This window comes from Megachile rotundata, chromosome 4 (assembly GCF_050947335.1).
Source record: "Megachile rotundata isolate GNS110a chromosome 4, iyMegRotu1, whole genome shotgun sequence".
NCBI classification, from domain to species: domain Eukaryota; kingdom Metazoa; phylum Arthropoda; class Insecta; order Hymenoptera; family Megachilidae; genus Megachile; species Megachile rotundata.
Genome location: NC_134986.1, coordinates 20,546,245 through 20,562,183, shown reverse-complemented (window position 1 = coordinate 20,562,183; position 15,939 = coordinate 20,546,245). Strand labels below are relative to the sequence as shown.

General features: G+C 38.0%; 2 protein-coding genes across 5 annotated transcripts in view; one reads left to right on the top strand and one right to left on the bottom strand.

Annotated features, from left to right (window-relative positions):
* Window positions 1-344: 344 nt before the first annotated feature.
* Window positions 345-4,118, bottom strand: LOC100877336 (5-taurinomethyluridine-[tRNA] synthase subunit MTO1, mitochondrial). 2 transcript variants are annotated; one of them, XM_003706474.3, is made up of 10 exons: window positions 3,917-4,118; window positions 2,725-2,942; window positions 2,361-2,660; window positions 2,124-2,300; window positions 1,649-2,056; window positions 1,411-1,583; window positions 885-1,337; window positions 669-772; window positions 536-596; window positions 345-475 (listed from the first exon to the last, which is right to left on the bottom strand). In XM_003706474.3, exons 1-10 carry the CDS (start codon window positions 3,958-3,960, stop codon window positions 383-385), a joined length of 2,031 nt encoding a protein of 676 aa, XP_003706522.3. In that variant the 5' UTR covers window positions 3,961-4,118; the 3' UTR covers window positions 345-382. The 2 variants fall into 2 exon arrangements, with proteins under 2 accessions (XP_003706522.3, XP_012148124.2); XM_012292734.2 differs by lacking the exon at window positions 3,917-4,118 and having other exon boundaries at window positions 2,729-2,867.
* A 1,215-nt stretch (window positions 4,119-5,333) lies between these two features.
* Window positions 5,334-15,939, top strand: part of Tpst (tyrosylprotein sulfotransferase) — a 142,892-nt gene continuing 132,286 nt past the window's right edge. For all 3 annotated transcript variants that reach the window (XM_076530378.1, XM_076530379.1, XM_076530375.1), the window contains exon 1: window positions 5,334-5,632. The gene's annotated coding sequence lies outside the window, so the exon portion shown is untranslated. The remainder of the gene's footprint in view (window positions 5,633-15,939) is intronic.

Below are 15,939 nucleotides of genomic sequence, written 5' to 3'. Positions count from 1 at the left end.
GTTAAACGGACATTATGAATAATTTCGCAGTAGACATCCGTCCAAACAATGGTTTCCGATAATACTTGTCAAATAGCAGACAAGTTTCTATTTGGAGAAGATCGATGAGTGCTAGTATGGTGCATCCGGTGGTAAAACGCGGGGGCAATAACCTTATGTTTACTCTACTAGTAAATCGAACATTTGCTCGCGATAGTTGAGCGACATTCGGAGAATTTGGGTCGCTCTAGACTTTGGTTCAACGTTTTAGCCGGTAGCTTGCTTTCGTTTCGATCACGTATCGGGATTATTTTTAGTTACCGCATTAACTGAAATGAATGAAGGACAGAAATACGTACGACGAATACGATTGAGTAAATTGTTTATTCGGATCAATCATGGCTCATGCGCCGCTCATTACAGTTGATTTTAAATAATATATCAGGCGTAAAATACCACCGGGAGTTACGCCTGATATTCGACTAGCTGCTGCAATCTACAATATAGAAGTAACAGATATAATATAATATAAAATACTGTTATTATATATACTTACCGTACATGGTTGCAATGCTGATAGTTTTTCTCTTTCCTCTGTAGACAGGTTTAATCGAGGTCTAAAATAAATCGTTGAAAAGAATGATTGTTCTTGATAGATGTTAACGTTCATTTCGTATTATTCAACTTACAAGCTGTAGTCTATGTTTGGTGGTATGATCATCTGCTCGTTCTTGCGAATTTCATTGACCTCTTGCTGCTGCTCCTTGATGCCTAACGCGTATAATGCTTCTATCTACAAGATCAATTGATTGGTCATAATAACTAGCAATGGATCTGTACTGATTTGCTCATATTATTCGTAACGAGACACGATGGATCATGGAAACAAGAAAATATTCTCAAACCTCTAGTCTTTTTGCGATAATCGGGTCCTTTGCAAGGTGTCCGAAACGATCTGGAAGCGCAGAAATCAGCATATCGATGGTCAAGTTTATTTCAACTGTACGTAGTATATCAAACGCAGATTTCGTAACAGCATTTCTACTCTGTGAGGCATTGAACAGTTGTCTCCATTTGTAAATCGATCGCTTTTCACTTTTGAGCAACTCGAGATTTTCTTCCAGTCTCGACAGGATTTTCTCCGTTTTCGCCATTCGTTCCTCTGATACGCAACCGGTTTCATATCCTTTTCTGGTAAGTCTTTTGTCCGCGTTATCTGGCCTCAGACTCAAGCGGAACTCTGCACGACTGGTGAACATCCTGTACGGCTCGCTTGCACCTAGGACAGTTAGGTCATCGATGAGGACGCCGATGTAACCCTCTGTTCGACTTATGATCAACGGTGTTTTATTGAGCACCTGAAAAATGCATGTAAAAAAGGCGTGAATCTCCTGTAGGAAATTTATAGAATACGCAAAAAAATATATAGACCTTGGCTGCTGCATTAGCACCAGCTACAATTCCTTGAGCAGCTGCTTCTTCGTATCCGGTTGTACCATTTATCTGTCCAGCCAGAAATAATCCTGGAATCTTCTTCGTTTCCAATCTATTTGTCAATTCTCTTGGATCTATATAATCGTACTCGACCCCATAACCCGGTCTCACTATAAATAAATCGAACAAGATATATTGAAGCCACCAGAAGTACTTAAATATTAATAATACTTACACATCCTAGCGTTTTCTAATCCTGGAATACACTTGATAAGCTCTTCTTGCTTTTCTGCTGGCAGCGTACAAGATAATCCACTAGGGTAGGTTATAGGCGAATCGATTCCTTCGGGTTCTAACCAAATTTGATGTTGAATCGCTGAAAATTTTAGCACCTTACTTTCTATGCTAGGGCAATATCGTGGGCCCGATATCTCTTCTGTAACGTGTAAATTACAATGCATGTTGTCTCTTATGATCTTTGCCACCTTCTCGTTGGTAAATGTCATGTGACAGTTTAACTGTTTTTCTACCGGCAACCACACCGTTTCATTCATAAATGAAAAAGGTGTTGATATTTCGTCAGGAAGTGCTAGTATGCATTTAGAGAAATCTATGGTAGATTTTTCTATTCGTGGTGGAGTACCTACAAAAACACCAAAAAGCTTAGAAAATGTTGTGAAGTATAATACAGAAACATATAGGATATTTACCAGTTTTTAATCTTCCCAGTTTAAATCCAATCCTTTCCAATGTGTTAGCTAGTCCGATGCTAGGTTCATCGCCTAATCTACCGGCAGGTCGTTTTTCTAGACCAATGTTGATTTGACCCTTTAAGAAGGTACCAGTTGTTATAACAACTGCATCACTATATACTTTTGTTCCATCTCCTATAACATAAGTTTTGCACATTACAAATCGTTTCCGAAATAAGGATATCCAGTACTTACTAAGAATTATTCCACAACAATTTGGAGAATCTCCTTGTATAATTAAATCTTCAACAGAAGATTCGCATATGTGTAGCCCAGGTGTATTAAACAGTTCTGCCTGAAGATGTTTTTTGTATAAATCACGATCTATTTGTGCTCTGTAACCCCATACAGCTGGCCCTTTTTTTTTATTCAATACTTTGTAATGAATACCAGAAATGTCACATATACGACAACAAACCCCATCTAAGGCATCAATTTCTCTCATGAGATTACCCTTACCAATTCCACCAAAGGATGGATTACATGACATTTCCCCTATAACAAAATTATTATATGTATTGAATTGTGTTTTCTATTAAGATAGATATATTATTCATACCTACTGTACTCTTTTTATGGGTTACTAGTAATGTCTTTGCACCCATCCTGGCTGCAGCAGCACAAGCTTCTGTTCCAGCATGACCACCACCAACAACAATTACATCAAATTTATACTGATCATTGCTAGATGAAGCATTCCTTACTAAGTGAAGAAGTCCTTTTTTGTAATTTGAAAATAATCTAATACTTTTATAACTCATTTTGCTGTTAGATAACCTAGGGTAACAAATAAAATATTTCATGTATTACATGTGTCAATAATAAATAAAATAAATTTATTATGATAAATTAATATGTATTACATTTATATTTATACGAACAATATTAAGAGGTACAAATAGAAAAATAGTCTTTTACAATATAAAATATGCATTATTTTCTAGCTTCTTAAACAAAGTATTATATTTAATTGCTTCTTGGATTTTTGGTAATATCAGTTCATTGCACATATCTTCTTTATTTGTAAACTTCATGTTTATATACTGTAAATTATTTAAAAATTCTATGACAAAATTAAAGCAGTTCATTGAAGTTTCATCATAATTATCAGACTTCCATTTAGTACTTTTTAACATTATTTTCAATGTCTCGTTCCAATGATCATCCCAAGATGATGGGACAATCTGTAATGCAATACAGTTTGTCCACTTTGAATAATCATTTATTATAACTCCGTGTTTGTCGTATTCAAAAATAATTCCATCAGAATTTGTTATTCCTATATGTAAATCATTAGCAACATGATAGTCACTTAAGAAATCACCTTGGGATGGTCTCACTATTATAGAAGTTGGTTGATATGTTGCATTTTTATAAGGATATGGGACAAGGAAGGGATCAACCTTATATTCTGTAATATATATTTCACAAATTGGACAGGTTTCTGGAACATTTTTACAAAATATGCTCTTCGAGCAGCAATGTTGGAAACATATTATTCTTGTATCACAAGCCATAGTTTATTTCTAGATTTATGATCGTCAATTGTAATAGGTAATGGAACTAAAATTTTAGGTTAGGTCGAAGCTATTTTACGATGAAATGAACTTGAGAGTGGGATTTAATACCTTTGTGTTTCTATACATGCATGTATGAAAAGCTACAAATAAAACATATTATATTGCATACAAAAATAAAATATAATGATTACATTGAACAGAAAATAAGAATATTATATAGCAATACTTCACCTGTACAGTTTATGATACAATATGTTTGTACATTTAAGATACATTCAACTTTAATTATCTATGTACATTATCATTGCATAATGCAGTATAATTTTTCAATACATGCTGTTAAGTATTATGTAAATATTAAAGTATTTATGACATTATTGCACGATGAAGCAAACGTTTCGACAGTAATGCTGACAGTGTCATCTAGTATGAAATGATGAAATGAGCACAACACAAAATTGCTTTTTGATACCAGTATTTGGTACATCAAGATCAAAATTCAAAAATTAATATTATGTGCGTCTTTTTATATGAATTACTTTCAACAGCTTTAATTCATCCTGATGCACTCATATAACAAAATGAAAACATAGGCAAATATGTATGGACTTCAAAATATTTTAGTGCCGGTATTCTTTAGTAGATGGCAATAGTATTTCCGAACTTGGAAATATAATTTTTTAAATTTTCGATTTTATTGTCTTGATCCAATTATGATGTTATTATGTGAATTACATTAAAACTGTGGAACTGTTCTTTTCTAGTCAATTGAATGTGAAACCTGCTTATTCTATAAAAGAGCAGCAATTTTCTGCTTCACTCTTTTGAACCTGCGCCGTTAGGTGGCAATAGTGATACAATTTGCAGCGCGCGCATGAAAATACATAAAAAGGTGGCTTTTATGACATCTTCAGATTATCATAATATTTGCTGTACTATAATGTTATGTACTCTTTCATTGTTGTGCAAAGCAAGCAATTACAAAAATTTAATTGTACGTGAATACAAATTTTAAGAGGGAATAGTGCGCAGCTGAGCAATTCAGTTATAAAAAGGCGACATTGGCGCCAATTTAAGACACAGTTAAGTGATTACACGTATGAAATAAATACAAAAAGGTAGTAAATAGAAGGAAAAGGAGCATTCATTATGAAATAAGAAAGGTAGATTTTTATGACGTGATCTATTTTAATTTAACAATTTTAAAAAAGTATTTCCTTAACTCATTCGAGTCCTTTATACATTATTATGTAAATATTTATTCTCTTCCGATTTTAGAACATATAACAATACTTTTCGGATACATTATACGTGTCCAGGAATTTGCAGAATTAAGAAATGACATCAGTTTACTACAGTAATGTCTTCAATCCAAAATTCATTATTATTAATCAGTCTGTGATTCGAGTAATGCAAGGTGTTCCTTGGAACAAGTGATGTTTGAAGGGGTTAAATGGAATTTAGCGAATTTTTACGAAGATTTTTCATCGAACAAGTACACAATTATAATTTTGAAACAGTTTGTTGCTGAATCTCGGTCGGTGCACAGATCTCGACCTCGAAATTGAACCAATAGCGTGTTTGCCCGTCACGTTCCCGCCCTTCCCCCACTCCTTAGTTCACTCGCGTGCCACAACGCGCGGCAGCGCTGCGGTAGTAGCAGCTGATCCATGGCACGGCATGGAGCAGTCGTGTTCGTAGCGCGTTTCGGAGTGTGATCGTACCGGTACGATCGTGAACGACGTTTCTCCACGTCGTCGAGTTTCGTTCTAGTGATCCTCGTGTTCGACACTCGTGACAAGTGACTGTCCCGGATCCGTGCTATTCGACCAATTCCTCCGCTGACACGTTGCGAAACGGTGAAAGGTACAGAGGACGTGCAAGGAGAACGACGGACGAAGGAAGAGCAAGGAGAATCCGTCACGACATATCTATCCTGAAAAATTGGTGAGTCTTAATTTTACGTTGTTCTATACGTGTGTACGTGAGCTGTGAGGAAATTGTATCGAGGCACGTGCTTCGAGATCACTCTCGAGGTCGGTCGTACATGGAAGGCGCACACGTGAGACTCGCGTACCCTTTCGAGGTGACTGACACCTGATGCATCAATGACCATACCACGCGTACGAGTCGCATGTTATAAAGTTTTCCCTTTTCTGAACTCCAAGCTGTTCAGTTTAAAGAGCATCGTTTGCTACCACGTTGTACGCGTCTACGGTGTGAAAAATATAGTAGGAACACTTTGTGCGAAACAAAAGGACGCGCGCTCATTTTTATGATTAGTACATGTCCAAACGAAGCCAAGATAGGTTATGTCACAGATGCCACAGGCATTTTTTAGCCGTGGGATTCGCGGGAGTGGCGGGTCTCATCCCACGGATAGACAGTTCTAATATGTGCATACGTATGTGATTTAACGGAACGTGTTTTAAATCATCGGTACATCTAGTCAGTGGCGCTCATCCCGTGTTTCATACGACGTGCTTCTATTATCCAATTTTATATTCGTTTTATATATTGCGCGTGGTGCATGTGCAAGATTACATAGTCATCGTAGTAGGTGTGTTGTATACGGAATGTAAAGTGCAAACCCATTGAGAAGTTTATTCATAACTGATTTATTCTCAGTTACTGACATAGTGAAACCGTTTCACAAAGAAGTTAACACTTTGACGGTCAATGTCACGTTACAGTAATTTTGACGTTTAACGCGTTGATCGTCGCGAAAGTGGCGCAGTTTATAAATGAAGATGAAAATGTAGAAGTTACATTCAGAAATTTTTGATTCAGAACTGTAGAAAGTTCAATTTCAATTCTTGTTGATAGGGCTTCGACGATCACTGTACAGTTAGTTACACTCTGGTGACCTGTCTCCCGCTCCGGGCCTCGCAGGCCCTAGTGTCGGCTCTGCTATATGTATGTCATACTATACGAGTTCGTTTTCACCGTGCCAGTGAACGCATTAATTGTTTTACTTTTTCATTATCTACTCTATCAACCACTAATTACAATTTGGTACTTCTATGACACGTGCAAATGACAGGAAACAATAATTATCGAATATAGATATCAAAAAGTAGTTAGGTTAATAAATGTTAATATGCATGATACGCGACATAACTGTTTATCCGTGCGACACACATAGTAACGTTTTATGTCGCGTATCCATCGAGCGTTCCCGTTCTCCGTTCACGAATAAATTACTTATTCAAACTTGCCCGTTTCAAATGCGTTTTGAAATAATCGCGTCGATACTATTTACCCGGATAACAAGGGCAAAAATAGCAACTGGATGCTCGCCTACGCTTGACGTTCAATTTTAGACGAATAATCGCGTCAGGGAGAAAAGGGCGGAATTAGCATCCGCCTGAAGTTGTCGCGCTCTTCACGACCAGATGAACTTTGTTTACGTTATCATGTAACTTCGCATTTTTATTATTCACTGATTTGCATTACGGTACGTTTATAAATAGTCCGTCGTAACCGTTTTAAATAAATAAGGTAATATACGATATTATAATAAACTTGAACAATTTAATTTAAAAAGAGAAGGTAATTGGAACGAGAGGAAATTTTATGTTTCGTTGTCAAGCAGTCTTCAACCGCTTAACCTACAATTTTCTAGGATGTTGCGTCATACACAAATGAGTAATTATTGTTACTATATGAAGACGAGAAGAATAAAAGAATAGAGAAAAATAAAGTTAGAGACGTATTGTATGTAGACGTATTGATCTTAGAATGTGAAGATAATTGAAAGTGAATACAAAATTCAATTGCGATGGAAATACGAGTCTCGTTTATTAAGAATGTAGTGTGCGTCACGAGTGCGTTACGATGCAGTAGGATAAAGAGTTAATTTTACAAGTTAAAGTAATAAATTAAAGCTATAAATTTAGAACTCGAAATCTGCATTATGCTCCCTATTTTTATCGTTTTTGGATTCGGAGCTACAACGACGCACACGACAATTGTTATCATCTAATTCGTTTACGACACGACTAGGTAAGTTTTACTCGGGTCGTTGGGAACGAGGAACGTGTCATTTAGCCGGTGTTCAAGATAATGAAATTTAAACGAAGCACTTGCTGCGAGCTTGGGCAACCGAAATTTCCATAAAGTTTCGCGTTGAAAACACCGGCGAACTGTTCGTCCCGTGCGAGCAAGGGCGGGGGAGAAATAATCGTGAATTCGTGGATACGACACGAGCGATTATTTTTTTCCAAACAACCCGATTTTAATTTCGACCGGTACAGGCTGTGTTTGAAAGTACACGATCGTTAAACAGTCAATTGCAGAGTACTGTGACTTTGCATATTTCAAAAATTACTGTCCATAAAAAATTATTGAAGCAGTATACAATTTTATTTCATGAACATTTTCAATATTGTACAAAAACGAAATATTAACTTGGACTATGACTTTTCAGGTGTCGATGTTATGTCAATTTGATATCAATTGTTTACTAATAATTAGACTGGAACTCCAAGTGGAAGAATATTAAGAATTTGAGTAACATTGATCATAGTTGAACAAGTGCGTCACGACTCCAAATAGAAGTATATTAAAAATTAGTCTAAAATTAATCATAGATTTGCGCCACGAATCACACTTAAAATAGTGCAAGGGGTGAAGGTACTTTTCAGACGCCGATATCGATTGCCGGAATCCTAAAATATTGATGCTGAATATATTGATCTAAGGTCTTATGTTCTACACGAACTGCGACGTTAAATCGTTTCCGTACACTTCTATTCGAAAAATTGAAAAAAAAAACGCAATCGGTAATTTCCTGCCAAACTCGATAGTAATAACTAAAATAACTTTTGTTCGATTAATTGTCGGTTAAATGAAATCGCGGAAACGATCGTATCGCAAATACCGCTCTCGCGGTACGTTTCGAATCGTCAACGCGTATCCGATTGTGCACAATGGACCGATTTCCGATATTTGAGCGAGATATACTATCGCGGTCGAGCTTGTTCGTAAATCAGGAAATTCACGCTAACACACCTGATTACACTCTATCATCAAAAATTCTTTAATCACTATCCTGACCATTTTGACACACTGAACGTTTAGAAATTTGCTGAAGCAATTTTTATTTTTCTAAACAAAGGTTTTAATATTTTTAGACAAAGACTAATTTTTGTAGACAACAAATTTTTATTTTTGCTAGACAAAGGTTTTAATTTTTTTAGACAAAGACTAATTTTTGTAGATAAAAAATTTTAATTTTTGTAGACGAAAAATTGTATTTTATAGATAAAAGGGGGACAACAAAGTTACGAGTTATGACTGTAAACTAGTTGTAGGTTTGGAGAGACTGGACGTCCATTGTTCCTGTTAGGGTTTATTAAAAGATTCATAGCGACGATGAATCATAAGTACCTGGGTCATACGGACCACCAGTGAGTTATCGTAACGTTTCTGTTACACGTGACATTAATACGAGAGAACAAAGATACCAGGTACAGAAGCAGTGATATCACGTTCTCGGATGGGTGGGTCGTTGAAAAGAAATTGATGCCATTATGGCACACAATGTGATATGATCAATTGTTGCAGAAGGTGAGATTTGATTGTCAGCGAAGTCTAATCGCGGTTCAATTTTATCGATCATTTTTTACATTCGCACGTCGAGAAGATACGTTTAGTAGGTTTAGAATCATATACGTCTGTTTTGTAACTTTTGATACATTTTTCGAGATGCAAGTTTCTGAGTATTCTTGCAGCAAGGTAAGAGATATGAAGTGATATCAAGATAATGATAATTCTTGTTAAGATTGCATTTCTCGAGAGGGTTAATATCTCAGAAATTATATCAATTACCCGGTAATTGCTTGATAAGAGAGGAATGCGGTCGGTTGCGTCACATTTGTTTACTATCTCCGTTGAATGAGACAGAATCTGGATTGATTTCATCGCGTTTCTAATCGAAAACTTGTCCGGCACTTTCGCCAATCCAGAGATTAATCGAGTATGAAACGAACTGGTTTCGCGGACATGGTCACTCGAAACTTGAATCGCGGACGTGAAAAATGCGTTTTAGCTAAGGTTGCATTCCCCGAGCGTTCATTCATCGAATACCACACCGCTTATTTTTTATTTCTTCGCCGTTGAAACTGCAGGTGAAAATTCATAAAATATGTCGCGTTTAACTGGCATTCGCTTTTGAAAAGCGTAATTACATAAAATGGTAACATTAGGAGAAATAAAACATTGACCGTAAAAACGGTGTAATTGAGAGCAATGCTTTTTGTAATTTAACTTCTCACGAGTATGTTTTGCATACAAACGTGACCTCGTTTAATAACTGTGCGTAAGCTGACTATTCGTTAACAAGGGCTAATAAGGGTCAATTCGTTTTGCTGACCGAAATTGTTTCATTTTAGTCTTCCCTAAATTTATGGTTGGGAATTTGGGGCTCATAATTTTAGAATTTTTTGGGTTTTAGAAATTTAGAGATTTGGTGTCTTGGAGTTTAAGTATTTTTGAGTTTTAGATTTGGAATTTTTGAAGCTTTAAAAATGAGGCTTCTTGTTATAAGACACACATTTTGTTACATTCCTTGAAATCAGAATTGATTTTCATCAAGATAAACAATAAATGTGTGTATTAATTTGTTTCGTCGTTTATTTTTTAAATTTATTTTCAATTTCAAATTAAGTACCCATGCCGGTTGAGCGTTAAGATAATAATGAAGCAACTTTGTACCTTGCAAATTGTCGAAAGTGGATCTGAAACTATAGGAAATCCTAATCTAATTCATGTATCGGGTCAACTCTCTCTTATTCTTCGTCGAATCAATTAGGAATGAACTAATAAAGATCGCGCTGAAGTTATGCGAGTCATTTGTGAACAAATGGAACATTTTCGGCTTATTACGAGCGACGCTTATTCGCTTGATAATTGAACTCTCAATTTACCGAACTCGATGATCGCATTCCTCTCTGTGCGTTCTTTTATCGTGTACGGGCGTAAAACACGGAACGGTGAGTGAATAAAGGCGTAGGAACGAAAGCGAATCAGCCTGAATCGGCATTGTTTCCAAGAAACGTCAGGGCCGTATAAATGGGCTTTTCAATGGGCGCGTAACAATTCGTGCGTAATAGGGATGGCGATGATTTTAATTGAAATTTCGATAGTCGAGCGAACATTTCGGGATTGAAAAGGCAATTAAGATCGCAGCGACGATATATCGTCGGCTGTGACCCAAGCTCTTAATCGAACTCGGTTTTCGACCCGTTCGAAATTCGTTCGATCTACGAAATTCAACTAATTCGATCGAATTATTCCTACCGTTAATCCTCGTGCAATTCGCAGTCTTATTCGAGCTTTTCGAAACTTTTAAAATGTTGCAGAATCGCGTATTATTCTTTACGATTAATAATCTTAAGCTGCGAAGATTACCGTTTAAATATTAAAATAGCGGAAGGAAATTAATCCCTCGCGGGTGCAGTATTATTATTAAGCCCGTTGGTGTGTATGCATGGAACATTATTCGTTAACGTGGAGTGTTCAAAAAAGAGGATTTAAACTTTAGTCAGCAGCACTCGTTAACTATTTAATTGGGAATCCAGGGATTTAACCATTTAGGAATTCGTTACTGCGAGCTACGAATTTACATGTTGCTATTCAACAGAAAGGTGTTACATAACTATAAAAGGATAGCTTTGATCTTTGGGCAATACATATTTTATAATATGACTGCGCCCGCGAACGTATTTACAGGTAGGTAAATATTCCTTGGCTAGGTTTGATTAATCTCTGTCGACGGTCTTCGTCAAAAGAAGATTGCTTCGCTATCTGTTTGAAACCGTGTTCCAGAATATTGCATTTCGTGGAGGGTGGCTACATAATATGCTCGCGAAACGGTGCATTATTAGTATGATAAAATTCCTCTGGTCGAGCTTAACCATTGAGCAATTATGCTTTGCGACCAGAATATTGCCGAACTAGAATATACTTTGGTAATTTGACGGAGTAGAGTGCTTCAAAGGAAATACACTAAAGCGAATTAAAAGTTCCCGTCAAAAAGAATGCGTTTACTCGCTTGTATTTTAATCTACGAGAAAATTCGCGTATACATAGCAGAGATTCGTTAAAAAATTATGCTGGCGTTTCTTTCACGTATCGCGAAAACGTGCGTCCGTGAGCTTTAAATCTATCCACGCGTTTCTTCGAGCGTAAATATCGTGTCCCCTGTTGTTTAAACAATTTCAAAGTACGTGGCAATTTTCAAACTTTTCTTTGTTATCTGCCATAACGCAAGGGTTACTCGTTTTAAACGCGAACAAACATTTCCCTTTTTCCCCCATAAATAAAACGAATTTTAAAATACGAGGACGTTAAACTCTTGTTAATGAAAGTAAGAAAAAAATGTTATGCAGAGTAGATTGATTTTAGAAATTGAAAACGCGGAAGGTTTTATCGGCTGATCAGTGCTAATGATATGCTTCGTTTACGTTTTAAAATTAAAAGCCGCAGTTAAACTCTCTATTTGTTGGTATCTTTGGTAACATCTCCCGTGGTAGTATTTCTATGGTTGGTCAGTAGAGCATGTCAGTTCGAATTCATTCACGGAGCCCCGTAGGCATGCTTCATGATCGGTAGAGCAAATTTCAGACCACAGAGAGTTTGAAATTGCGTTTTTTTCAGATTGAAATGTCGATAGCTTCAAACTTTTATAAAACGGTTAACCGCGTGTCTGTGCTGTTAAATAACCTGGCAGCACAGGTCGTTCGCCCGTTTTAAAAATATCCACCGCTTCATAAAGGAAGATAAATATAATGTAGGGCTGCCTATAGGCATTTGTGTACCCCCGTACACATACGTAGACGTATATCGGTAACCGTAAGCATCCTAAGGCACCTGTATGTATTCATAGGTACTGGTACGCATCTGTAACCTGTCACAGGCATACACAAGGGTTTATTAGATACACATAGGTATTCATAGTCGTTCATAACCTCCCGAAGGCCTTCGCAGGTGCCTATATCCTCCTGGGGCGGACCTCCATCGATTCCCATGGTATCTACAAAATCTCGTAACAATGAAAGGATCAATGACGTAACGTTTAACGTTGCGTACACGACGAGACACGGTTCGAGACGCTCGGCAAGCTTTCGCAAGCTATTGCGTACGGGAAATCCACGCGATCCCTGTCATCGTTCATCGCGAAGGACACGTGTTTGCGAAGTTTCTTTGTCGTTCGAGGCGTATTTGCGGATCGCTGGCAAACTGAATAATGGTTTAAACAACGAACCCGGACCGGATTAGAGTTCGCGGAATAATCCGTGCCGCTCGCGAGAGACGCGGATTTCGAAACGGACAGAGAGCCGGAAAACTGGATAATTGGATCGTGGTCCCTTTTCAAGGGCCGTCCCTTTTAACTCGACTCGTTCTCGAGCGTTTATTCGGTCGACGGACGCGTGGCATCGGAACGCGGAAACGCGAGGAATTCGGTCAGCTGCGTTGCGATTTCGCGGCTGACGTACGCGTTGAAAATAGACCCGGTTGTTCCTCGGACAGGCCTGTCCGCGCATTCTGCCTCGTTCCGTGTGTTTTTCAGCTTTTTCGATCTGGACAATGCACGACCCCTTTGTCATTTTCCGATCCGATTCGTCGGTTCCTTTGGAAATCGGAACCCGTCGGAAATCCATCGACTGCGTTTCAGTTTGTCGGTGATGCACGGAGATGATCGAACCGCCGTTTCTGTGCCGTGACAAATTTTTTGACTTCCGACTGTAATCGAGCCATTTTGCTCCTACATCGGCTACTTGTATTTCTAACGATTTTGCGTCCATTTTCATTCGGCATATTTCACGCGAGGTTGCTCTCGTCTACCGCTGATCGATAGAATGAGCATTTCGCCTCATCGAGCCGGTACCTTGCAGACCATTGCTCAAGTGCATCGAAGTGCCACTGATTTCCAGGTCGGAAATGGCTCTCTGGTTGCAACGTCCAGTCTAGGATTCGCTGTTTCCGCAGTTTCTGCAGTAGCTAGCTTTATAGCGGAGTTCAGGCAAACGAAAGTTTCCTCTTTAACGAGTTAATTTTTGCAACCTCTTCTCGATGTCCGTTCCATTCGCTTCTTTTCGATGGTTGTTCCGCGTTCGAGTATGGAAAACTTTCAACGTATGTACAGTTCGAAATATGTAACTAGTCGAAAACTCGTTTCGGTAAATTGGGGATAGAAAATGATAGTCATACTGTGCTCCAGAATTTCTCTAAAAATGTCGCGGGTGAGAGAACATGGTCGATGACGTTGAAATTTGTGAAATGGCACGAGGAAAGTTCCGCGCGAAACACACGTTTTCTCGGGATGGAGGAGAATCGGGGAGGCCGTGATGCGATTTGGAATTTCACGGAGCCGCGGGTTTCGACACGGCTTTTCCGTCACGGGTCCTTTTAGCCGCGGTAAAATCGCGTCGAACGTTCGTAAATTTCACGCGAATCGTCGCCGCTATTCATATGGTGCCATTCGAGAGACGTTCAAACTGGAAATTTCGTAAAGTACACGCCGGCAAAGTGGCTGGTAACTGTGCGCCACGGTTCTGAATTCGTACACCGCTCTCGCGCGCGATACAAACATCAGCCAGTTCGCGAAATCTAGCGAAAGAACGACGACTGGTTCCTACATCGCCACCCCGGTTTTCCTTCTTCTCCTCGTCGTTTCTCTTATTCCCCAGTTTCCAACTACGATGTTTCGCTTTTACGTTCCTTTAACAACGAGTTGCACTTCTCGTTCCGTGTTCTCTCTTCCTACGGGCTGGGTCGCAACTTGTTTTATCGCTTCACTCTTTGGAGACGACAAACAGATCCTGGAAATTAACACTGGTACTTTTTTTTTAAATCTCAGGGAAATATTCCATGATAAGATTATCGTTGTGACTTTATTTTTTGTATAACCGGTCTGCCAAGTGCAGTCGTTTATTTAATGCAACCCAAGTGTTTTGTTAAACCAATCAATCACTTTTATTATTAAAGTAACAGGTCGTTGAAATATCGTCAGATATGTAACATCTTATGTCAGAAATGTCTTTTTACATTTGTCCTTACATCTGACCTATTGCATCTCTAAAGTCAACTCACGTTCGGTATTGATGACTTAAAAGAGCGTATCAAAATGCATCGTTCGAATGGCAATGTAAATCAACTGGAACGGAGGAACTTTTGTTTAGTATCCAGAGCTCATCTTCCAGGGTAAACTTTACTTGCTCATAACCAGACTGCAGTTTACGTACTTCTGGCATATGGAAGTCTACAGAATAAACACGAATCCTGTAATTTATAGATTGTGGATTATGTATGGTTTATGCTTCGCAGAGTTTAGTAGCATGCTGATAACTGGCACAGAAAGTGTAGATATCACAAATGTACAATATCTTTAAATAGAAAAATATTTCATCTTAAACCAAAAGCTGTGACTATGTTTTTGAATACTGAAATATCGAATAATCCCCTAATTTTTTAATAGTTCATAGAGTGTGGGACAAAGTCTGTGGTGCAAGAACAAGTGACAAATTTCTTCGTAACTCAGATTGTTAGCTTTAATAAAGACCAAGTGATCTGTTAAGATCTATAAACCTTATTAAAGTACTTAAATTATGTCCACAGTAGAGAGGAGATCAGTTAATTGGACGCGGTGGTAAGACAAAGCGTAGAACACTTAGCGGCAACGTTTAATCGTAGTCTGATCGGAACTTTGATGAGCTTCTTCGGCTCCAGAGGGAAAGTCCTAATTGATGCGGTAACGGGGTAATTAGTTGATCACTTGGCTATTATGTATCGCGATGTTCCAATGAAAGTTCGGTTAGTCATTTAATACGGATGACTGATCGGTTCGGTATTTGCTTGAAAAATATCTCTAAGTTATCTCAGGCTCTTCCGCGCGTGTTCGCTCGATTTGCATAAATTGCCTTGTATAATTCAGTTTGTACAAGTAGGCCGTTACATGTAAACACGAAACCTGTTCAGCCGGATAATTTAATTGATATTTGTAAGGATGAATACAGATGAGCGATTAAATGAACGAGATCGAGCACAATGTGTATGGTTGAATATAAATTTATGAATGAATCTGAATATAGATGAACGATTAGAGAATGCGGTTAAATACGAATTTAACGAATATGACGAAGGATGGAACTGGCGCGTTATTATGGACTTCGAGTACCTTTGGAAAGCCAAGTTAATGAATGGGAATGAAAGAGGTAATCGTTAATAGCGATAAAAGTTTGTAATAGAGT